This window comes from Manacus candei, unplaced genomic scaffold, assembly GCF_025592945.1.
Source record: "Manacus candei isolate 608988 ecotype Guabito, Panama unplaced genomic scaffold, ASM2559294v1 h1tg000050l, whole genome shotgun sequence".
NCBI lineage: Eukaryota > Metazoa > Chordata > Aves > Passeriformes > Pipridae > Manacus > Manacus candei.
The window spans coordinates 19,715,153-19,739,642 of NW_026138098.1; the positions used below are offsets into that span (position 1 = coordinate 19,715,153).

Below are 24,490 nucleotides of genomic sequence, written 5' to 3' on the forward strand. Positions count from 1 at the left end.
TGTGGCATGTTGACAGAGATCCTGAGTTGCAGCCAAGTGAAACTTGGAAGCAATTCAGCAGAGTGCAGGGACATCTATCTTTGTCATTGGCTGTAAGGGGTCCTCCCCATGAAGGAGGAACCTGAAACTGTATTGCAGATAGCCAGCCATTCTGGATAACTGGTATGACACAAAAGAGATTTTTCCAAGGAATAGCAATGCTTTTTGTCTGGCACATTTGTTGAAAAATCTAGACCTATGATTTTGGTTGAGTGATCTGTGAAAATCTTCAAAGAATGAGTTTGATAGCCCTTATCTAGCTACCCTGATATACACTGGGAGCTTGGAGCAACTATCTGCAGGAATGGAGTGGAGATACATGGGGGAAAGCATGGGTCCTGCCTTCAGTTTGAGTGCAGTAGGAGGGAAGACAGGGAGGTGTGTTTGGAAATCCAAAGGAAGGTGTAGAGTTGCAAAGTGTAGCAGTGGGAAAGTAGCACATTTAAGGAAAAATGTGACAGCTATGAGAGTTATGTGAGACATAGGGAGTAGTGGAAGAGGGGAGGGGAATGGCCTTTTACTCGGACTGCAAAAATGAACTTAGAAGGGGGGAGATATGTCTCAGGTATTCTTTATGCTGTTGCAAGGTTGGATCTTTAGGTGCTATTGGCAGTGGATAACTCTGTAAGTTTACAGGATTAATTGTGTGTAGGTGGAGATAATTCTGAAGGTCTCCAGTGCTGACATGACCTATAATATCTAGCAAATGGAAACTCTCAGCCTGGATTCTGTGCCAGAAATACAGGCTTGTGTTGCTATTTTGGACCAGTGTTGCATTTGGGCAGATTAAGTTCTGCAAGAAACTCTGCCATTTTTACCTTGCTCTGTTTTCTAGTATGTGCCATATCCAAGAAATATTTGATTTCTTGGGGAAAGCAAGTTTTATTTTCTAAGTTCTTCAGAAGTTTGTTCCGAAATAGGAAACGTGAAAAGCTTTCTCCTTTTGGAAGAAATCTTTGAAACACCTGAGAATGAATGTGTGCCTGGCATTCAGCAGGTCAAACCACAGCAGATTTGTGACTAGATCCCAGGTGCTGTGCCTACTGCTTGGTTTGATCAGTACCCTCAGTTAAGACAAACAGGAGAGGAGCAGTACATATCAGTTCATGTGTCAAGTGTTTTCTAATCCTAGACCGGTTCTGAAGGAGGGCAGAGGCTCTACAGGACCTTTAGTGGAAACTCTAAAATAAGACAGTCTCAAATAACTCTTCTCAAGCTACCAAGTTTTGTTTTTTAAAATAATTTAAACTTCTGGTGATGGTCATACTTCCTCTGGAAGGTCATCTGTGATTCAGATACCTAGTCCCTACCCAGAAAGTCCTGCCCAGTAGTTACAAGAGACCTCTGGAGAAGTCATGTCCTGTTCTAGCCTAGACAGTTGTGTGAGTTTCCCTTCCTAGCATGCCTCCAGACACCTCTTAACCTTGACTGCCATCTGCAGCAGCAGAAACAGCCCATTCTACACGTACCCCATCTGGGCTTAGTGCAGAAGCAGCTCCTTTGTGGGGGTTATGGTCATGCTGGTCTAGAGCCCTCCTCCGGATTACCACTTGCTGTTTCTCCAGACTTTTGGTCCTCTTGAGCCAGTTCTAATCCAAGCCTTTTTATAAGTTTAGTGATGATAAATCCACCCTTCTGGGATTCTTCCTCCCTCAAATTCTGTTTGGGAGAATTTCCTGCAACACTGTGACCTTTCTTTACTCTGTCATCTGCCCTGTGTATCTTTGTGTGCTGTGTGTGCATTTGAAGTGTTAGTGGGAAACCAGCTTTCTTTTCCAAATTCATTATTTGCTTTTTGGTCAAAGTAAAGGATTTCTATTTAATAACAACAGTTTAGCGTTTATGTAATAATTTAGGACTTGTCATCTCATATAAAGGGGACTTGCTCAGCTGTGGTGTAGACAGAATATTTTGCTGAATTTGCACTTTAAATGAGATATATGTGGTTCCCAGCCCGCTGTGTTCATGTGATGTCTGCAACCAAGTGATTTGGTTTCTGAGGTTTAAGGGCCAAGTTTAACCAGCAGCTCAAGTAAATAGAAAGCTCTCAAAAGCTCAAGTCTCACACTGTACGGATCCAGTCTGGCCTTGATCACATAGAGACAGTAGCTGTTTAGGAATAGTGGCTGACTGATCCTGGGCTGTGTTTGTTCTGAATTCACTTGTTCTGCACATCACTCAGTCTCTTTGTGTTACCATATCCCTTTCTGAATTGGTGTTAATCATCTCAGCAGTCTCAGCTGATGCTAACTACTGACAACATGTGAAGCATTGGTTTTTCTGACTGTAGTTTTTATATGACATAGGTCCTAAAGCACTGCTGTTGTAGGCTGCCAAGAACAACTCTAGAACAGAGTTCTGTAAGTGCAATAGCAGGAGCTGGGCCCTTGATATGCCTTTCAGGCTTGTGTGTAAAGGTACAGCCTGCAAATTTAATTCTGTAGGGTGACCAATCCCATATTCCATTGCTAAAAATTTATTGTGTTTAGATATATAAAAGGGTGGAAAAGAATGGGGAAGGGTATTGAGGATACTGAAGATAATTTTTTTCAGATATGTTTTATTTTTGTGTATATTTAGGATGGAGAATCTTTATATCAACCGGTTCATGCACATGTTCCAGTCCTCCTGGAGTGATTTTGCAGATTTTGAGAGGATCTTTGTCAGAATCAGCAACACAATCTCTGGTGGGTTTATCAGCATTTACTCATATTTGTGTCATAGAATGATTAATTAATTATCTTGTACATATCTGATCAGGATGGAAGTGGCTGACCTTCTCTCTGCTCTCCAGTAAGTAAACTGTAATCTCAGACTGCAGATCATACCATCAACCCTCAAGACTGAAAAACAAAGATATGATCTCACAAGGAACTAAAATTGCTGGTAATTGCTCAGTGACTTTCTCTGTCCTGAGCTATACTGGAGGTCAGTCCAGTTGGGCATCATAGTCCCTTTTGGGTTTTAGAAATGTATTTTCAAGTATGTACAAGTCCCATAGGATATATTTTATTAAGTATTTTACATCTAAACCTAGAGATAGTTTAGTGGGGGTGCTTTTCAGATCATATTAGCTGTTAAGGCATCTTTGAAAGTTTGATTGTGCATGTCCCACTTCAGCCATCTAAATACATGGAAAATCTCCAAAAAGGCAAGTCTGGTACTGTTCTCTGCTAAGGGCAAGTGTGAAGATGACGCCTCTTGCCTCTGACAGACAAGATCAAAGACTGTTGCCTAATATCCCAGCCCTGTGCTCAGTTGCATTGCTGCTAAAAGTCCCGGCTTCTCGACCCTGTTCCAACACAGGGATGCTGCTGCTGCCTTGGTTCTGCTGTCATAAGACCTGTAATTCCCTTCAGTTGGTTCTTGTGGGCCATCTGTGTCAGTGACATGGGGCAGCTCAAGTGCTTTCCAGGGGTATATTTTCCCCCACAGGGATTATTTTGACAGAACTCAGATATGAAGGCCCATGCTGTTAGGCCAGCGGATCTGGGGATGGGTTGCAAAATGCTGAGAGTGATGTGGGAACTGTAACTCATTCACCTGGTCCTGCTGAGCCAGAGTGAGTCATCAGACCACACTCTGAGGAACTGTGGTTCTTACTGGAAATTAGTGTAAGCTCGAGCTGAAAAAGCTTGTGGCATTTATCCAAAATGTCTCTTGTCAAAAATATGTCAGAATTAGCTATGCATATTTCATTAAATATCCTGCTTGTGCTTGCCATTTCATACTCACATCTTCTTACTAGAAGACAAAGATCCCTGTCTCAGAGTGTGAGTTTCACTTTTGGTTTCAGGGGTGTTCAGTTTTTTCAGTGTCTTTCCTACTGCTAAAAACTCCATTGATGTAGTATTAATATATAAAAGACAAACTACTGCTTTTCTTTAGCCCTTTTCAATACGAAAATCTTGACAGTTGCTTGAAAACCCAGTAAAAAGAATTGCAGAATTGCAGACGGTCACGGGTTTTGAAGTTCATGATGACATTTGTGTAGAGCAGGGCTGGGGAGCTTTGGATTTGTGAGCCAGGCCCAACCTTCTGCTCTCACCCATGGTTACTTTATTGGATCGTGTTACTGGATATAATAAATGCACAGCTACTATAAATTGGTTAGTGTGTGACTCCTCAAATGTGTGTGAATAGGCTACTCAGACTGCAAAGGAAAATCTTTTCCCTCCTGCTCTGAAGTTTTACCTTTCTTCAGGCTACCTAAGGATCAGTTCACGCAAATAAGAGTAATTATGTGGTCAAGGGTATAAAACCAAGCACACGAGGTGGCAAAGCTATTAAAAACTAATTACAGCAATTTGTTACATTTAATAAGATTGCTTCCTGAAATACTTTTAACACAAGAATTAGATGTGATCTGCAATTAATTTCATTGATAACATTTCCATACCCACAAGGAAAGCTCTAATTCTGTGACATTTAAACATTAAGTGTCAGTCTCAGTTATGTTAATGCAATTCTGAGTTTGCCATTTTTACAAGCCTTGGCAGAAACAGGGATAATGGAGAAGATGGTTCAAGGCATTTTTCAGTCATGCAGTTTCTGTCTAAGGTGATGAATTATTTTTTGCTTGGTGTAAACTTCAGATACAGCTTCAGACTCATTATGCAATTGATAGAGATAATGTAAATGTCACTTCATGTAAACTTAATGTTTTTATGCTTTGCTAGAGAGCATTCTGGGTTTTGAGACTTTTTTGTTTTAATTATCACTGCATTCCTTTGGGCCTATATTTTTCATCTTTTTACCCTCTTTAGAAAAATAAACTGCTTTCAGAAAAAGTTCTACCTTGTCTGAAAATAGAAAATAGTGGAAAACTTTACTAGCTTAAGTTTTCCCCTGAAGACACCAATGGCATTTTTCACATAATCATGTTTTTTCTGACTCTGAACTTGTAAACTGATGGCTATCAGTCATCACTGAAGTGGTGACATGACATTATGAAACAGAACACTGCAACTATGGAAAACATCCGTTTGTACTACATATGTAATAGTAAAGAGATGAAATACCCCAGACTAGAATTTTACTGATACGTTAATCTGGGTTTATATTAGCAATTGAAAAATAAATAGAGGGAAAAAATTTAAACAAGCAAAATAATGAATGAGGAGTTTTACTAAGTGAAAGCCAAATCCAAACCCATCCCCAGGTATCCCTCACCCAGCTCCAGCTAAGAGAACTGCTCTAGCCACTGCTGTTCTTTCCCTACACACCTTGTTGTGTATTGCCCTTCTCCTGCCTGTGCCATCTGTTTTTGGACTTATCCCTCTGTACTGCATATGCCTTGTGAATTTGAAGAGTGAGATTAAAAAATAAAATGGAAGACTTGAGAAGGTCATTTACAGATGAAGAGAGTATTTTTCTTAAAATTCTGTGTCACCTTTTGAATCCTTTTCTGCTACTTTCTGTAGTCAAAGTTGGAGTGCAGTATAACAAAAAAGTGAGGGGGAAAGGAGGAATCCTACAATACAGTAGGACATTGATGCAGTGCAAATATTGATGGTCCAGGTTTGTTTTTCCTTTAGAATATGTGATGCAGCACTGGAAGGAAGATTTTATGTTTGGCTACCAGTTCCTGAATGGATGTAATCCTGTGCTGATACAGAGATGCACAGAGATACCCAAGAAGCTGCCTGTGACTATGGATATGGTAGAATGCAGTCTGGAGAGGAACCTGACGCTGGAAGAGGAAGTGAAGGTACAGCTCTGGATCAGGCTGGACTGCACCCGTTCCTTCTCGTATTCTCTAAGCTCCAAACTCTGTTCTAACTGCTTCAGCCACATCTCTCTTCAGGCTTTCTGGTTGGTCATGGCAAAGCCGTTTGTCTCTGCAGATCGACAGCACTTCTGTTGACTGTTTTCTCCTGCTATCCTGGAGCTGCAGGCCATGCCTTTCTGCAGGTCCAGTGGAAGAGCTGTAACCAGGAAGTGAAGGGTCCTTTTTCAGTGGTTTCCTCTAAAAGGTTCGGGATTGACTGAATGCCTCAGGGGGGAAAAGTGTCTCTTCCTTTCCTGGTAGGGTCTTACCCTGTTGTCACCTGCTGAGTTGAACTAACATGCTGCAGAAGGGTTGACAAGGGTGGTGCCTCGCTTTTGTTTGTACAGTGAGCACAGGGTTCTCTTCAACTGGCAGTGTGAAACTTGTTTACATCTGAGTGTCACTGCATGAGAACCAAACACATAGATGCTCTTTGCTGAAAGACTCACTGTCAGACTCTGCAGACACAAGTCAGTCAGTTTGTGAGATGGTACTTGGTGTCTCAATGGCATCATCCCTGAGCCACTATGAGCAAGGGCAAGGGCAGGCCAGTGGTAGCTTGTAACCACCAGGCAGAAGTCAGTCTCTGGCCAAGACTTCTCAACTTCTCATTTCTTTGTTCCAAGCCTTGCTGCTTGCACACCATTAAACCACATCATGCTTCCTTTTTTTTTTTTTTTTCCCCCCCCAGCAAGGAAACATTTTCATTGTGGACTATGAGCTCCTTGATGGTGTGGATGCCAATAAAACAGACCCATGCACAATACAGTACTTGGCTGCACCCATCTGTCTACTGTATAAGAATCTGGAGAATAAAATTGTACCTATTGCAATCCAGGTGGGCCTACTGTCAGTGTCTCTCAAGGGACACGTTGCTTGTTGTCTCATTTTAAACATGAAGTACTTGGGATTTCATGTTATTTGTATCTTTCAGCTTGGTCAAAAGCCTGGGCCAGACAATCCCATATTCCTTCCTTCAGATGCCACATACGATTGGCTGCTGGCTAAAATTTGGGTCCGCTCATCTGATTTCCACGTCCATCAGACAGTGACCCACCTCTTACGGACACACTTAGTCTCAGAGGTGTTCAGCATAGCTATGTTCCGGCAGCTCCCTGCTGTACATCCCCTCTTCAAGGTTGGTTCTTGCATGAAGGGGTGTATGTGGGCTAGGGTGGTTATCACATCAGGTTGACAAACCAAAAGGAAGTTCTGGTGATAGTTCTGCTGAAATAGTTTAACTAGCTGCCCTACAAGGCAAGGTACAGCTAAACTACCAGGACCTCCAAGACTTCAACCTTTACATCTGGTTGCTGTTGAATTCAGTCTGAGAATTTGCCTTCTGTCATTGTTTGTCCCATTTCACAGCTCTTGGTGCCACATATGCGGTTCACAATAGCCATCAATACCAAAGCCCGAGAACAGCTTATCTGTGAATGTGGCCTTTTTGACAAGGTAGGTAATCCTCTTTGTGAATCTTCATTGTTCATGTTTGTTCAGGGTTCTTTGTTGTTCTTTGTGGTTATATATGTACATATCCTTTGTTAATCACATATTGCCTTATTTCTTGACCTTGCTACTAAAGGGCAGACATAACTAATATCACCTGAGAAACGGGCACACAGAACTGATGGCTTGTTATCCTAAAGATATTCTCTTTCACCTCTAAGTAGCCAAATCAGAACTGGCCAATGTCAGTCAGTATCTCACATATTGCTGATGTGACTTTGGGTTATAAGTATAGGAGTGCAAGACATCATACTGCGCACATAAATTTCTGTACACGTATGCACACAGTTAAGTCCCAAATTTCTTTTAAGTACTCAGTGAGAATAAAAATTGCAAATTGAAATCTTCATCACTGAAAGACACATAGGTAAGACATTTTGAAGCCCACAAATAGCGGGTGTAGATTCCAGCCTGTCTTCTTGAGTTGCCATAAACAGCAGATCTGCTAGGATTAAATCTCAGCTTCATCTGAGCCAGTGAAACATAGCAATATATTATATCTTTATCGACAATTGGAATGAGGGGTTGAGTGCATCCTCAGTCAGTTGACAGATGACCCCAAGTTAAGTGGGAGAAATAGAATGCTGGATCTAGGAACCACGGTAAGTCAGCACAGAGCAGTCTCTGTAACAACATGCTAGGAGTAAATGTTAAGTTTGAGGAGGTTTCAGAAGCCCTTTCAAAGAGGGAACCTCTGTTTTAGGACAACTCTGTCTTCCTTACACCACTTGCACCAGGCCAAAATAGCTTCCTTGCCTTGGAGTTTTTCACCCAAGCAAAATAGAGAGGTTAAATCCAGCCACCTTCTGTGTCATCTGTACTCCACTGCAGACTGTGGAGACCTCCTATCCCTTTAAACAGAAGCATCATGTCCGCACCTCATGCATGTGGGAAGAGTGTGTGGCTAAAACCTGCCAGCAAGGGTCCTGGAGTTCCAGAGTTTCTTGGTTCCAATGTAGATGAACAACCAGCTGGAGGACAGTAAGTGTAAGGTGACTACTGCTGCTTTTCACATCATATGCTAGAAAAGCAACATTTGGGAACTTCTGTGTGGTGATTATCTAAAGAGTTTTGAAGTGCTGTCTGTTGTAGACATGCTGTGTTTTCCAAATGTAAATATACTGAAACCCTGGCCAGTCCTCATCAGTAGTCACCCAGCAGGATTGATGTCCAGGCATAAATTCCAGGGTGGCTAATGATAGCCTTCATCCCTAAACATTTTCTCCTAAACTACTCTGTAGCAGCAGTGCATAGTTTAGCTAAAGCCCTCATCTGACACACTCATGGCTGCCTTCCTTCACACGTGCACTGATTCTGGAGCATAGGGCTGGCAGAAAGTGCCATGCTTTGATGGTGCTGTGCTCCAGTATAAGCAGCTGCTGTACCTATGGTGAAAATGTGGTTCATAACAGTGATTCATGGGAGAGGTATGAAATCTCTGCAGTGAAAATGCACAGTTCCAGTAGAACTCTGCAGTTTGGTACTTTGTGTGGAGATGCGGTTTTCTCCTTGAAAAAGAGATTCATCAGCACTCTGAATACTGTCTCCTGCAAATTTGGAAAACCAGTCTTGGCACAAAGTGAACACTGTTCCCATCTTGCCATTCTTCCTGCAGGCAAATGCTACAGGTGGAGGAGGACATGTACAAATGGTACAGAAAGCAATGAAAGATCTGACTTACCGTTCCCTCTGCTTCCCAGAGGAGATCAAAGCTAAAGGGATGGACAGCAAAGAGGATATCCCCTACTACTACTACCGGGATGATGGCATTAAAGTCTGGGAGGCTATAAAGAGGTAAAAGACCATAGTTCAAGAAATGGCTCATAAAGTCACTGTCACAGAGACACAGATCTCTTTTTTTTTCTGCTCACTTTTTCTCTTCACTTCTTCTCTTGTGAACAATACATTGACTGTTTAGTAAGGTGGTGCCTTTTCCATCCAGCATATCTAATTGGAGGAAAAAGATACAGCCAAGTACACACTCTTGAAAGACTGTTAATTCTTGCTTTTTTCAGTTTTCTTGTATTCTGTATTTCAGAGCACCCTTTATAAGTACTCTTCTATAGGATTTCAAGAATTTACTGAGTTGGAATTTAGCCTGCAAAGGGAATTTAATAACAATTTTTTTAGCTATGCACAAATGAAAAGAAGACCCAGCTCTCTGAGCCAGCCACATGAGTTCATCAAGGTTTTTGTGGAGTGAAAATGTAAGATTGACTTCTGTGAAAGTTGTCTTTTGAAACTCAATAAATTAGGTATTAATTGATTAGAGCAAAACCTTTCTTAAAAAATGCTTTAAAATTGCAAGGCCTTAGTTTAATCAGGGAGGGCAGCAATTCTGAGTCAGGAGAGGTACTGCAAGGCTGCTCAACCACACAAATGTGGTTCCTTTTCAGGTCTGAAACGCTGCCTCAGAATGGAATGATTCATAAGGGTTTTATTCTGCTGCAATGTTTAGTTTAACAAACAATGTATTTTTGCATAGCATAAGTTGCTTACTAAATATGCAGCTGTTCCTGGTTGCATGACTTTTGAAAAGCGTGTTCATTAAAAATTAGATCTTTTGTGTACAGAAAATAGAGCGTTTATGATGCAAGCATAATGTTCAAAGTTTTGGGTATATCTTTGTCTCCTGTGTTTTCTCTGTGTTTTGACAAGGGGTTATCTTGCAAAATTTCCTGCAATTGTTAGTGCCCATTTGAGAGAAAAGGAAGTTATAACTTTGCTGTGGTTGTTTTCTTTATGTAGTCCGGTTTTTTTGTCCTTCTCTTTCCTGTATTTTTTTTGCATATCAAGATATGACTTTCAAATGCCAGGTAGTACTTAGTCAACTCAGTTTAGTTTGACTGTTTGTGGGTGTTAACCTCACTGGAGGATTGTGTTACACTTCCTCAAACTTGGCTGAGAGATTCTTCATAGGTGAATAATTTGATTTATAAATGGTGTAGGCAGTACCCTTTAGAGTGTGTGAGACCCTGACCCATGGTCAGGATTCCTGACATGGTTGTGTATGTGTCTAGTCACCATGAATCTCCCACACTGCAGGGTTATCAGTCTTCACTTTTGATGAAGTAATTTCTATTCCCAGCAGTACTTCACATGTGGTAGATGGCGTAGACTTAAGAAAGCTGATAAGGTTGTCCCTATAGAAACAAGGAGTCTCACAAGGCAAATTTGTAAACCCCTTCTCTAATACTCAACTTCCTCTTTCTGATCTAACTGCAGATAGACGTATCAACCCAAGATACTGCAGCCCAAAAGGCTTCACCTACACTTTATACACTAACCTATATTTCTATGCAATGGGGTCTAAAACACTGACATTTTGTAAGAGGAGGATTACATTACATATCACCTGGCACCTGTGCCAAATGCATGGAGACAGAACTCATGCAGTTCTCTCTCTGCATTTAGCAGAATTTTTCTTTTCCTTTGGCTTCCCCTAAAAGCTAAAATTGCTTAAACTCTTAGTGTTAATGCAGTTGTCTGCCTCAATGACAACTCTTGACTTTGTTGGTTGATAAGAACGACATTGACAGATTAATAAAAGTCTCCAAATTGCAATAAATTTATAAAATGTATAGATTTTTATCTTACTAAGGGATAAATCTCTATTGAATAACAGTTTTTAATTGCATCAGTCAGCATCTACAGACAAATGTTTCACCCTATGGGTTGTTGTCAAAATGTTTAACAAGAGATTATAGGTACCTGCAGAGCTAACAGAATATCTCAGCACATAGCCAAGTTAATCAGTCATTCAGTCATGAACTGCAAATCTTCAGGAAATTAGGCTTACCTATTTTTAATGCTTTCAGAACTCTTTCTGTTATCATAGTGTTTTAAGAGCCTTTCTTTCAGAGGTGAGTTAGCCTGGGGAGCTTTTGTAGAAAGAGGGACCTTGAAAAGAGGAACTGAACAGGGAGGCGATGTCTGCTGTAAACAGGTGGGTGTAGGAAATAGCTCTAGATCTCTTCTCCCCAGGAGAAATTTCCTGGGCCACCTCCACTTTGGAGTGTGCCAGTTGTGTTTCATGAAAAGGATGTCCAGTAGGAGGGGTGCAACTATTTGAATGATATTCAGGAGCAGCCTTGGAGTGTCCCACATGAAGGGGATCGTACTGGTATCACAGTTTGGGAACCCCACTTACCAGTGTGAGAGCCACGTGGATATGCAAAAGGGAGTCTGTATTAAGTGAAGAATGTAGATGTGATGATAGAGGTCTGGGCAGGAGCAAAGGCTGATATAAGAGAATAAAGTGCACAAGATTGTTCAGGAGATGCAGTGTGGTCCAGCATCTTGTTGGGGGAGGAAGTGATGCTGCAGTCCCAAATGAATCAAAGTTCCCTCTGTGCATTCCCACTGCTTGTAGGAAGGAGGTAGGAGAGTGTTGAGACCTCTTGCCCTTATCGCTTTCCACACACAGCATTTCCAAGGGCAGTAGACGACCTTGAGGAACAGCAGACTTGCTTTCTCCTTTTGATTTCGTTTTGTTCGTTTGTTCCTGCCCACAGTTTTGCAGAGGATGTGATTCACATCTACTATGAGAGCGACGAGGTGGTGTGTGAGGATGTGGAGCTCCAGGCTTTCGTCAAAGACATTTACGTCTATGGGATGAGGGGTGTGAAAGCCTCGGGTAAGGTGTGATGGCCCTGCCAGGTCTGCAGCTTGTTGATTCCCTGCTGACAGCAGTGCTGCATGCACAGCACGCCTTGTGCTGTTAGAGACCCTCTCTCTTCTTGGCCCAAAGATGCTCAGTTTTATGGGTGAGACCCTGGATCAGGCCCTCCCTCAGGAGACAGTGCCTTCCTTTGCCACAGATTCTCATGAGCTTGGGCAACTCATGTAGTCTCTCTGCACTGGGGATAGGTCCTTTGATCTTGTCTGCTTATGCTTTAAGCATTGGGGAGGGATGATGTCTGTAGGTACTGTTGGAACCACCAGGCAGACTGACAGAAATCACAAGGAACAGTGAGACCCCCTTGAATCCTTTCTTTCAAACCTTGCACCAAATAAGAACATGTAAGAACCTCTCCAGGAGTATCTTGCTGCACTTTTTATTTGTTCAGCATCTGTATCACCACTGAGCTGTTCTACAAGAGAAGATACTCATAATTATTTCCAAGAAATACTCTCCTTTACTCTGTCTCTTCTCACTGCCTCTCTTTTCTTGCAAACCATTACTTGGCCATGGAAGCTCTCACCCATAACATGGCTCAATTCTCCCATGTGACTTAACACTCCCCTATCTTTCCCTAAACATGGGAGTTTTTTACTTCCACTTACATTTTTTCCAAGCAGATTTTCAGGAGTTTGTAGAGGTGGGTGAGGATTCTTCACACTGTCCTGGCTGATTTACATCTGGCAACACCTGTTGGCCAGTGACCTAGGGCAAATGGCTTTGACATTGCAGGCACACATTTGAGTGCAAGATGTCCAGGCAAATCTGTTGTATTTCCAGTCATTAGCAGTATATGCTGGTGTATAACAGCCTCCTGGACTCTCTCTTCCTGGTCAAGCAAACCATCGGGATACACCTTGTTGCTATCCTTTTTGTTTGTCAAGTTGTCTCTTAGGAAAAGCTTAGAAGTGGCCTTCTTGTAGGAACTTCATGCTTGACCTAAGCATCATGATATGGGACAAGTACTGAGCCTTTCCAGGGCTACAGCTGGGGTGGGAAGCTACAAGCACTACCAGGGGCAGGGCTGCCACTGCAAATGGGAAGCCTGCCAGGCCTGCACCATCTCTGTCTGCACTGCTGCCACTCCAGAGCAGGGGGACTTGGCTAGGTCTGTAAAGAATGGGAGGAGGATAAATGGGGGAGGCTATGGCACTTGGGGCTCCCCCTCTAGTCTCTGTTTCTTCCCTGTGAGGGCTGCTGTGACTGGGAGAATACCAAACTCCTTTAAAGATGAGCACAGTGTGCTTAGGATAGCAGAACACAGGAGGGGATGGTGCGTCCTCTCCACTTGGGGCTTAGTGGCTGACCAGAGATACCGTGTGCCTCTTCCCTCTCTCATGTTGAGTTCACATCTGCATCAGGTTGGTGGTGGAGGTGAAGCAGCTGAGCAGGGGCAGCTTGCTCCAGGGTACTGACAGAGCTGTAGGTTTACTGGGACCTGTGGTCACAGTGGAATGGGACAGGAAGTACAGCACCATGTTATTTAGGGAGGATAAGAGAGATACAGGCCTAGGGTTGCTTTGGTTGCAAAATATTGCCCTAGTCCCTGACTATTGCATTCTTTCTTTATATAGCTCCATTTGATTATTCTCCTTCAAAGACAGCTTAATGCAAGTATTTCTGTTCCTCATTCTGTTGTTTCTCTTTCAGAAGTTCTCATTTCCTCACTTCCCATTTCAGCGAATAAGCTCTCCCTGCTCTCTTTCTCACAGTACACTTGATTGCTGAGCCTCAGACCTTTATAAATACAAGCACATGGTCACTTCCTCCTTGACATGAGCCTTCCCTGCTTGCACTGCAGACTGAAGAAAAATGGAGCATCTGAGGCCCCTGCCCTGTGGACTATCTGGGTGCCTTGCTGCAGGGTAGGTAGGACAGGGCCACAGTGTTTTTTAAAGGTGTAATTACACTTTGTCTTTCCCTTACGGAATACCACATACTTTGCAAATGGTGATACCTCACAAACCTGTATAAGGTAAGGCAGGATCACCCTGTTTTTATAACCATACAACCAAGGCATAGAGAGGTTGAGTAGCTTCTGTTAGACCACACAGCAAGACTCATAGAATGCCCTGCTCCCCAGTGACTGCTTCATAGCCCTCTTACTCCTTTCTTTTGATTACTGCTGGATAAAAGGTTTACTTCATAGCTGGGTTACTTAAGCTTTTCATTTCCCTCATTTAGGGTTTCCTAAGATGATCAGGACACGAGAGACACTAGCAGAATATCTCACAGTGATAATATTCACCGCATCGGCTCAACATGCAGCTGTGAACTTTGGTCAGGTAGGAATTTGTGGGAAGACTGTTCTTTCTTCTGGACTGGGAGGTACATCTACCAGTGCAAGGTCTGAGAAGTATTTTTTAGTAGATGTACAGAATTACACTGTTGTTTCTGGTCAAAATAACTGGAGAGCCATCTGCAAATCCCCATGAAGTCTATGGAAACTGCAGTAATTTGGAAACTGAGAAAGGCCTTTCGAGTCCTACATATGTACCAAAGCTCAGATTTAGGGGTTCTAACTTGTATATTTTAGTTTTACTGATTCTATTATGAGGAGCAATTTTTTTCAAGCATTTGGTAAGACCTTTTTCAGGAATGCTGAAGGGTTCAGATGTCCAGCCTAGCTACCGTGTTTTTCACACATCACCTGAACTGCCTGGATTTGAGATGTGATGGTAGTGTGAGGCCCATTCTGCAATGAAATGCAGTGAGTTATGCTAAGTAGCTTTACTCTGCTGCGAGCACAGGCACAGGTGATTACTGTGGGTTGCTGCTGTAAGTTGTGCTAATTTCACAGAATCACAGAATATGCTGAGTTGGAAGGGACCAACAAGAATCATCAAGTCCAACCCTTAGCCCTGCACAGGACCATCCCCAAGAGTCACACCATGTGTCCTGAACTCTGTCAGGCTTGGTGCTGTGACCACTTCCCTGGGGAGCCTGTGCCAGTGCTCAGCCACCCTTTGGGTGAAGAGCCTTTTTCCAATATCCAACCTAAACCTCCCCTGACACAACTTCAGGCCATTCCCTAGGGTCCTGTCACTGGTCACCAGAGAGAAGAAATCACTGTCTGCTCCTCCTTTTCTCCTCACAAGGAAGTTGTAACTGCAATGATGTCTACCCTCCGTCTCCTCTTCTCCAGCCTGAACAAACCAAGTGACCTCAGCTGCTCCTCATAAGCTTCCCCTCAAGGCCTTTCACCATCTTCGTTGCCCTCCTTTGGACACTCTCTAATGGCTTAATATCTTTCTTATATTGTGGTGCCCAACACTGCACACAATATTCCAGGTGAGACTGCCCCAGTGCAGAGCAGAGCAGGACAATCTCCTCCCTTGACCAGCTGGCAATGCTTTGCCTGATGCCCCCCAGGACGGGGTTGGCCCTCCTGGCTGCCAGGGCACTGCTGACTCATATTCAAATTGCCACCAACCAGGATCCCCAGATCCCTTTCCATGGCACTGCTTTCCAGCATCTCATTCCCCAGTCTATGAACATCCAGGTTTGCCTCAGCCCAGGTGCAGAATCTGGCACTTCTCTCTGTTGAACTTCATATGGTTGGTGATTGCCCAGTCCTCTAATTTGTTGAGGTCTCTCTGCAGGGCCTTCCTGCCTTCAAGGGAGTCAACAGCTTCTCCACGTTTTGTATCACCTGCAAATTTGCTTAGTATCCCTTCCAGTCCTGTGTCCAAGTCATTTATGAAGATGTTGAAGAGCACAGGGCCCAAGATGGAGCCCTGTGGAACCCCACTAGTGACAGGTCACCAGTCTGATGTTACTCATTCACTATTAACCTTTGTGTTCGACCTGTGAGCCAATTGCTCACCCACCACATGATGTTTTTATTCAACTGTGGGCTGGACATTTTGTCCAGAAGGGTACTGTGACAGACAGTATTGCAAGTTTTAAGCTGAAGTGCATCATCTCAGATTGCAGCAAAACTCAGGGTCATATCTGAAGCAAAAGGAGACATCACCAACTCACAACAGTGAAGCAGGCCAGAAGTGATTCTGAGTTCCCAGTCTGCCACTCACCATGGCCATATCTGCATGCCATATTCCATATTACTTGATGAACCAGCATCCTTTATCTCTCTTACTGCCTGACCACAGTACTGTGGGCATGTTTTTGGAGGAAATTTTGCAGAAAAGAGAAACTGGAGAAAAGGGGATTTTATTTTTTTTTTTTTTCAGATGTCACCTCAGGTTATCAGAAAAGGTCTTTGTTTAATAAAATAGCTAAGGCCTTAGCCTGGCTGGTGAATCTGGGCTGTGTGGCACATGCCTGTGGTTAGCAGAATAACTACTCCCATTTAGGTGACTCTCTTGTGAGTTCCTGAGCAAAAACAGAAGGGACTTCCTTGTCACCTCCAGTCCTTCTCTAGAGCATCTCCCTGTCTTAATATCCTCTCTTTCTGAAAGGCTCATAATACAGAAGCAACTTCCCGGTTGTCAAACTCCTGATTTTCTTCACTGTGTTCCTAAATACCAACGACTGTAGCTTTTCACTGTGCTCTCTTGCTCTGTTGTGCAGTATGACTGGTGTTCCTGGATTCCCAATGCCCCACCAACAATGCGCTGCCCTCCTCCAACAGAAAAGGGGACTGTCACCATCGAGCAAATTGTGGAGAGTCTGCCAGACAGGGGACGTTCCTGTTGGCATCTTGGAGCTGTTTGGGCCTTAAGCCAATTCCAGGACAAAGAAGTAAGTCAACCTCCCTTCTCTGGGTGGTGGAGATGTAGGTGAGACCACGAGGCCATGGCAAGACTGCACAGACTCACAAGATTGTATTGCTGCTCTGTGCTTGACTTGACTATGTTTACTTTTCTGTAGAGATGTGTCAGTGGTGTGGGTTTGTCCTTATTCTGCCAGATGCAAACCAGCTCTGAGCAAGAAGTCATACTTTTACTGAGACTCTGTTTCAGCTCAAATGAAAGTTTCTAAACTTGTCCATAGCATTGCTGAATAAGGATGCTGGTGTGGGAGGAAGAGGGCTGCAGAGTCATAAGGGTTTTTTCCATTCCTTGCCCCAGCAGTGCTGGGGAAGAAGGTACAGCAGTTCTCTGTCCCCATGTCCTGCCCCTTTGAAAAATCTGCTCCAGTGCCACGTGCACTACAGTGGTGGCTTGTGCCTGGCTGGTGAGGAGCAAAAACAAAACAAGCCTGTAGAAGGCTTTGCAAGCATAGTGTGTAGCCATTTCCTTCATGTAAAATGAGGTTGTCGGTACTTGGTTGTTTCACCCAAGGGCTCTCTCTCGCGGATATGTTTTGAAATCCTTAAATGGATGATGATGGACAGAGGGCACTTTAAATTAAGTTTCTCTCTTAAAAAAAGCAGTACTAGCAGAGAAGCTGGTACTATGAGTAGTATCATGGGAAATAGTCACCTAAGTGTGCATATTGTCAGTGCAGTATTCAGAGCACCCTTCGAGTCCAAGCTGACTAAAGCAACTGTCACTGAAACTCTGAAGGACAGTTTTAAGTCAACAGAAACTTGCACTGTCACTGAATGAAGTAGTTATCTTCCTTTTTCATCTCTGGCTGTTAATTCCACTCTCATGCTGCCCTTTTCTCTAGCAGCATAAATGTTTGCATGGCTACGCAGAGATCTGGCTTAGGAAGCTCAATCTGACTGACCACTGGCCTGAGAAGTGCCTGTTTTTCAGCAGATGAGCTCTGTACAGGTGGAGGAGGTGCCACATAGACACCTGAACTAGCGCTACAAAAAGATGCAAGGATGGAAAGAAGCAGCCAGCAATGGAGGGGAGGTAGCAGAGAGCATCTTTCATTGGCAGTGTCGATGTAGACTAGCTTAAATATTGCTAGTACTATTTTTAATAGTAGCGTTTGTGAGGTGAGACTCTGGGTGCTGTTCTGCTGGATGACATAATGTTGAAACAGAATTGCCTTTGCTTACTTAAAGCATGATTTCTTGGTGTTTTTCAATTAGCTGTTTCTGGGCATGTACCCAGATGAACACTTCGTGGAGAAGCCAGTGAAAGAGGCTATGGCAAAATTCCGCAAGAATTTGGATGAGATTGTCAACACCATCACCGAACGCAACAAGAACAAAAAGCTTCCTTACTACTACCTTTCCCCAGATCGCATTCCCAACAGTGTTGCTGTTTGAAGAGATAGCCAGGAGAGTTTGGAGGCATGTAAAGCTGATGATGCTTTTCTGTTACATATGCTTCTTCAATTAACTTTCAGAAATGGATAAGAAACCCACCCCCTCCATCAGAGCTGGCCTATCTGAACTTTCAGAACACATGTGGTTATGACCAACCTTACAGACAAAGTCTAGTCGACAACCCTCTAGGTCAAATTTGTTAGAAGTTTATTTTTCCAGGATTTTAAAATTAATCTTAGAATCAATATACATGTTTCTGTTATCTTGCCCTCTCCTTGACAAGACAATGCAATCACAGATTCACTTACTCAATGGAAAAAGTATCATGAGCAATAAACAAGTCATATCTTTAAAATCCCTCCTGTTTTAAATAGGTGACACTGATGACATAGAAGAATGTAAATCTTTAATGATTAAAACAAATGTTAAATATTTTCACAACAATTGTGAACATCCTAATAAGGATAAAGGTAAAAGAAGGACATTTTCTTAACATAGCTGATGGGATTTTATCACTTTCTTACCAAGTTCATGTGAAACAGCATCTCATAAGAGCCAAAAATTTTGTACCTACATAAACTTAAGTATTTTCTGCATAAAACTAGAAAGGTTTCTTTTAGCCTGTCCAGCAGAGTTTGATGTCCCTCACACGTACGGACAAATGTTTTACTTAGCACAACAGCAGCAAGTACAGACCTAGCAGTGCTTATGCTCAGTTTCTGTTTCCTTGCTTGAGGCTGCTGGGTTTTGTGGACAGTTTGTTCTGTTTTGTGGGGAATGAGGAGGCTACTTCATATAATGGAAGAATTTCTGGAGAAGGCTTAATCGACAGCTTCTAAGAGGAATCTTAGATTTGACCAGTTAAGCAAAACTAACATGTTCCATCTTAGAGACAACTGAGTTTTGTCTGTTTTGTTTAGAGGTAAATAGGTTCAAATACTTGAGCTTTGGCTAAAGTTGAGAAAGTCACTGAGATAATGAAAGCAAAATTGAGGTTTGAGAAATTTAAGAGTTGTGCTTTTGGTGATAATATTTTTCTGAGAATTTGTTCCTTCTACTAAGTGCACCAGCCTGCAACGTATTTTCTCAATAGATAAGAAATCTTCTAATAAAACAAAACTGAACATCTAGCTTTTATTTCCTAATTCAGTATCTAATGCTGTATGTCTCAAAAACCTTGTAGGAATAAACACAATGTGCTGTGTAGAGAAATGCAGCTTCTGCTCTTTGAGAAATATAGTTATTTCTATCATTCATGTGTGATTTGGAAAAGGGTACTACTAAAATATACAAACTTTCATATGAAACAGGTGTGGAAACTGATTTTAGACCCTTTACAGCAGACTGATTCCCTTTTTCTCCCCCCAGCTAAAGACTTTGAGAAAGATGTGGAAGGTAAGACCATTTCCAGTTACTGAGGAAGTACATTTATGATTTGTTCATCATCTTCTTACTGCAGCCCATGGGAAGGGATGAGTGCAGGAGTGGAGTCATGCAATTGTGCAGCAACACTGGAATAAGACCAAGGGATCACAGACAACAACCTGTGAGCCCACCCCTCCAGAAAAAAAAAGGGGGGTGGGTGGGAAAGAAAAGTGCAACTTGAATGCAAGAACTTGAAAGCAAAATTGCAACAAGCTGATGCAATATATCCAACAAGCTCTAACTCTTGTCCTTCCCCTGTGTTCAGAGAATGTCCTCTTGTTTTCATGTGATAATGATTTGCATAGTCAAGTACCTGTCTAGAAAACAAAATATGAGAAGACTTTGATGGATGTTCTCTTGGATCTGTGCCCTCTGCTGTAGCCTGTGGACCTAGGACAGCTGGTGAGAGATTTGGGTAATTGACTGTGCAGCTTTGAAGACTGGTGGTAGCAATCTGATTCAGCAGCAGGAGAGGCTGTGGAAAGAGGTAAAGAGGTTAAAAGTAATACTGGCACCAGAAAGGAAGCAGATACTTGCAAGTAATAAAGTGTTTACTGTTTCAGGGGGTCTGCGTACACATGTTGCTGTCCCAGTCCTGCCTCCTTTTCAGTTCTCTTTCCACCAGGAAGTCATCTTGCTGTGCATGGGCCATGGGTTCCTCCCCTGCACCTTTAACCATGACTTGCACAGAGGTATCTCCTAAGCCATGGTGCTAAGGTAGAGTGTCTACTTGCAGGATGGCTCCTAGGTGGGAATGAAAGTATCAGCTGTCTCTGAAGTGTGTCATGCACTCAGCTTTGCAATAGGAACTGCAGCTTGGTGTCCATCAGCCCAACAATAGCATGTGTCCTGGCTGGGTGGCTGTTGCTACTGACCAGTCCAAGGGAATTTAGCATGACTCTTCAACTTGAGCTTCCTTGCTGTCTTTTCCAATTGCAGTGATTCTCATCTGGCTGGAAGATTGAACTAGGAGATATCTGGTTTAGGAAATTCTGGCAGTAACTCAGGCAGCTCTGTTATCTCAGCTCTTCCTCTTGGCATTTGGTCACTGGAGAGGACACTCGGCTATAAAATGCCAGTGCTAGTGAGAAATGAACTGGTAAGCATTGTCCTAAAGGACTGCCACAAGTAGGGGAGAAAGCCTAATGTTTTCTCCCAAAGCAGATTCAAAAAAATCTCTCCTTAAGAGAAAAGGAGGCCATGAGATGGAGAGAGGGACCATCAGTGAGGGGACAGAGCAGGTATTTCCCTGCTGAAGTCTCTGACTCTTTGGGTTCATCAATGACAGTGAGGATTTAGGCCTCCACAGCCAGCCCAGTTCTCATCAGTGGCCTCCCATGCTTTCCTCTTTTTGCAGGGTGACTTTGCCTCTATAGACTTCTTTTGGCGTATTCCCTTTCCCAACCCCCAAACATCCCTTGCAATAATATGATTCTCACTGCCCCCGGAAAAAAAGCTCACATACTTCTTGTTCATCCCATAGGAAGTAAGTTACCCTTTTCTTTTCTGGTCAATCCCCATTTTACAGGTGGGGAAATGGAACAAGAGCAATCAGCTCTTGAAGTCCCCCAGATCAACTCTGAATTGAGGTGCTTCCTTTAGAAAGACCACAAGAAAGTTGTTTACTGGAAGCATGCTAATTTTGGCTGCCTAGAGAGCAGACAAAGTTTTCAGGCTTGGCCTTTCAGGGTTACTTACTCTGCTGCATGTTGAGCAGAACATAAAATAGACCCCAGAAGATGAGTTTCTTACTAGCAAGTTTCAATCAGCAAGTGGCTTTTCCTGCCACAGTAGTAGAGACATAGTATCTAGGAAGAAATTGTGCCCACTGAGATAGTCGCACAAGTGCATAGGTTGCTTCATTTATACTATAAACAGGCATAAATATTGCATAATCAGACGTGGCTGGTACATTTAGAGGTTAACTGAGTCATGAGTTTTTATCACCAGAAGACATGGCTATGATTGCTTAGACTGATTTCAGCACACCACAGGCCTTAGGATTTCCCTCTTCAAACTCAATACAGGGGTGCTTGATACGGGAATCTTCTGTGAACATATCCACTCATGGTTTACCAAAACCTGGAATTACATAATTCACCCTGGTGTTTGAGTCACTTGTCTCACTGGTGAATCCCTCATGCTGTGAAAAACATGCACTGCTTCTAGTTCCGCATGCATTCAGCCTTTGCATCTCGCAATAGACAGCTTCTTGCAGTAGCTTTGTGTGATTGGAAATCCTTCTCTGACCAGTTCCCTACTAGATTCTTCCCCTTTCTTTTGTAAACTGAATAGATTATTTTCCTGCGTTCTTTTGCTGTAAGACTTTCTTTAAAACGCTTATCTATTACCACTGTGTGGGCAGCATGTGGGCAGTTATGTCAATGATGTTTCAATGGCTTTCAGTCAATATTTCATAGGCTGCATTTCCTCCTTCTTGCAACTGTGTATATGCAGTTTGTCCCTAGATTTATGTCACAAACCCACAGCAAATTATCTGTGTTACTGCACAAATTTCCTGTTTGTGTGTATGCAAGTGGCTGGCAATACCTTCAGTGAGTGAGAGAAATACTAAGTGAGCTGTTGGTACTCTGGTAGGTCTCTATAAGGCTTCAAATTCAGCTTCTCTGGAGAGCACACTGTATATCTAGCAGCCTTTTAACTTTAGATTGACAGTGTTTAAAATCCTGTAGGTTAGGCTCAATTTGTAATTATGTAGCTAAGTTATCATAGAATAGTTTGGGTTGGAAGGGACCTTAAAGATCATCTGGTTCTAACCCCCATGCCATGGGGGGTTCTAGCGTCCAATGCTAGAAATATTTAACCTATATTTAACTTTATCAGGGTTTGCTCTAAAGTAATTCAGGCTTTTGTCTGCCTGCATATACCAATATACAGCAGAGGTTTCTAGGGAGCCTGGCCAGCCAGTTCAGCAGAAATGCACAGGTACAGCAGGGGAATGCTCTACACTCAGTGCAATTACTGCAGTCTGCATTGGCAGTGGGAACTAGACTGACAACATCCTTTTATACAGCACACTGAAGAACCATTTCTTTCCTAACTTGGTGCTTGTCCATAGAGCTCTTCATTCACTCTTCAGTACCTTCTCTGAGCACCTTCCTCACATGCATGAAGTGATTAATGTAATGTGCAAACTAACAGCTGCCACACATAGATCCTCCTTTTCAACTTGCTGCCTCTTCAGTATCCATTTCAGGAGAAATCCTCATGGACGAGTGGTATGTTGGTCTTCCAGAAGACCTGGCAGCAGTCTCTGAGTCCTTTTGTCTCTGCTGGAAGCACATCAATATAAGAACCACTGTCTCCTGGGGACCTGAGGCATGTGGATGACTCTCATCTCTTTTAAAAGGCTGTAGATACTTTATCTGTAATACAGTGTTCCTTGATTGCAGCTTGTGGCTCTTAGACAAATGTTTTGTTTCATTTCACCAATAAGCTGAGTCATACCATTTTGTCTCAAAGATACTGCAGTCATGGCAGCAAAGGGAGCTCCATTCCTGCCCTTTGGGGCTCAGGCTGTATCAAATACACTCTCCAGCCTTTGTTTTCTTTTCTGTTTCTAGGGTTAGATCTGGACAAGCTACATGACATAATGAACCAGTTCTCTCTCATCTGTGAGGAAGATATTATAGGGGTCAAAGCTTGGTAACTTTTCATATCTACTAACTCCGTAAATACCTTTTTTGCCTATTCCAGAGTGTGATGTCTATGGCACTGGCTGCTGCCACTCACATATCTACTTATGTTTAGTAGCTATCAATGTTAAACAGTAATCAATAATCAGCATTAATCACTATCCTAACAGTTGTAGGACAATCTGTCTGAAGGGCATGTTTGTTGAAAACCAGACCTGCATGCAGGCAAAGCCAGCCAGATATGCTGATAATCAGGTCTCACAAAGTGTTTGGGTAAAACTCTGAATAGTCTGGCTTTGCCTGGTACCTGCCTGGTCACTGCTGAGCTTCAGATGGTAGGAAAGCTATGTTTGGGCAGGCCTAAAACAAGCAGATCTGGTTTCTCTGGCCTTGTGGAAACAACAGGTCAGAAGCAGTGTCTTGTGTTTGTGGGAGGTATGTAGGTTTTGCCTTATTTTCACTTGGCCACTGTATTTGGCCCAGTGTAAAAGTACCTATGTACTTTTTGGCCCAGTGTAAAAGTACCTATCAACAGACTTGATAGCGGATTACATAAAATCAGGTAGGTTTTTGGCATGAAGAAAAATTGTTTTTTACATTTTAACCTAAAAGCAATGGATTTACACCGCTGGGATCCTACTGGGTTGCTTCAGTGTATTCAAGCTGTTTTGGCAGCAGCATTTCACAAACCTTTTCTGTTTGAGGAATGAAAGGCCATCTGGAAGCCTTCTCCTTCCCAGGATCTGCACTGCTGAAACATTATTTTTTCTGGCATCATTTGATCTTAAAGGCTAATGAGTGCTACATGATTTAAAGGTTGGGGTACTTGTACTTCTGTCTGTGTAGATGGAAGCAAGAAGAAATAATAAATAAGATTGGCCAAAATTTAGTTCTCCCTTTTTTTTTATAGGGCTAACTTGACAGCGAAGATACAAACTAGTTTTCTCAAAGCATGCATAGGAAATGTTTCTGGAAAGAAAACTTTCATAACAGTACTTGTGTCTCAAAAGGAAATCAAGAGATGTAATAATAGGAGGATGCAGGAGGCTTCGCAAAATGCATGTACTGGAAGCAAGAGAGTGGGGCTGCATTTGGGTAACTCACAGAAAGGTCAGGGGCTTTGTTGAATTAATGGATCATATTGGGATCATATTCAGATGTACAAATTGATCAAAACATCTAATGGTTAAAATGTCTTTCCATAGGTTTTTTCAGAGTTATACAGATGGAGATCCAGAAATGTAAGTTTGGGGACAAGTTAGCAGCTCACCCACAGTCTG

The 24,490-nt window shown here is 42.7% G+C and overlaps 1 protein-coding gene across 4 annotated transcripts in view; it reads left to right on the forward strand.

Annotated features, from left to right (window-relative positions):
• Nucleotides 1-23,705, forward strand: part of ALOX5 (arachidonate 5-lipoxygenase) — a 37,125-nt gene extending 13,420 nt beyond the window's left edge. For 2 of the 4 annotated variants that reach the window (XM_051800099.1, XM_051800102.1), the window contains 10 exons: nucleotides 2,620-2,726; nucleotides 5,577-5,749; nucleotides 6,501-6,647; nucleotides 6,744-6,947; nucleotides 7,178-7,264; nucleotides 8,934-9,112; nucleotides 11,833-11,954; nucleotides 14,184-14,284; nucleotides 16,533-16,703; nucleotides 17,950-23,705. In XM_051800099.1, the coding sequence (XP_051656059.1) occupies nucleotides 2,620-2,726; nucleotides 5,577-5,749; nucleotides 6,501-6,647; nucleotides 6,744-6,947; nucleotides 7,178-7,264; nucleotides 8,934-9,112; nucleotides 11,833-11,954; nucleotides 14,184-14,284; nucleotides 16,533-16,703; nucleotides 17,950-18,129 (1,471 nt within the window). In that variant the 3' untranslated portion in view covers nucleotides 18,130-23,705. Of the gene's footprint in view, nucleotides 1-2,619; nucleotides 2,727-5,576; nucleotides 5,750-6,500; nucleotides 6,648-6,743; nucleotides 6,948-7,177; nucleotides 7,265-8,933; nucleotides 9,113-11,832; nucleotides 11,955-13,711; nucleotides 13,865-14,183; nucleotides 14,285-16,532; nucleotides 16,704-17,949 lie in introns of those variants that run through there. The other 2 variants (XR_007906722.1, XM_051800101.1) reach the window with 2 other exon arrangements.
• Nucleotides 23,706-24,490: the final 785 nt, after the last annotated feature.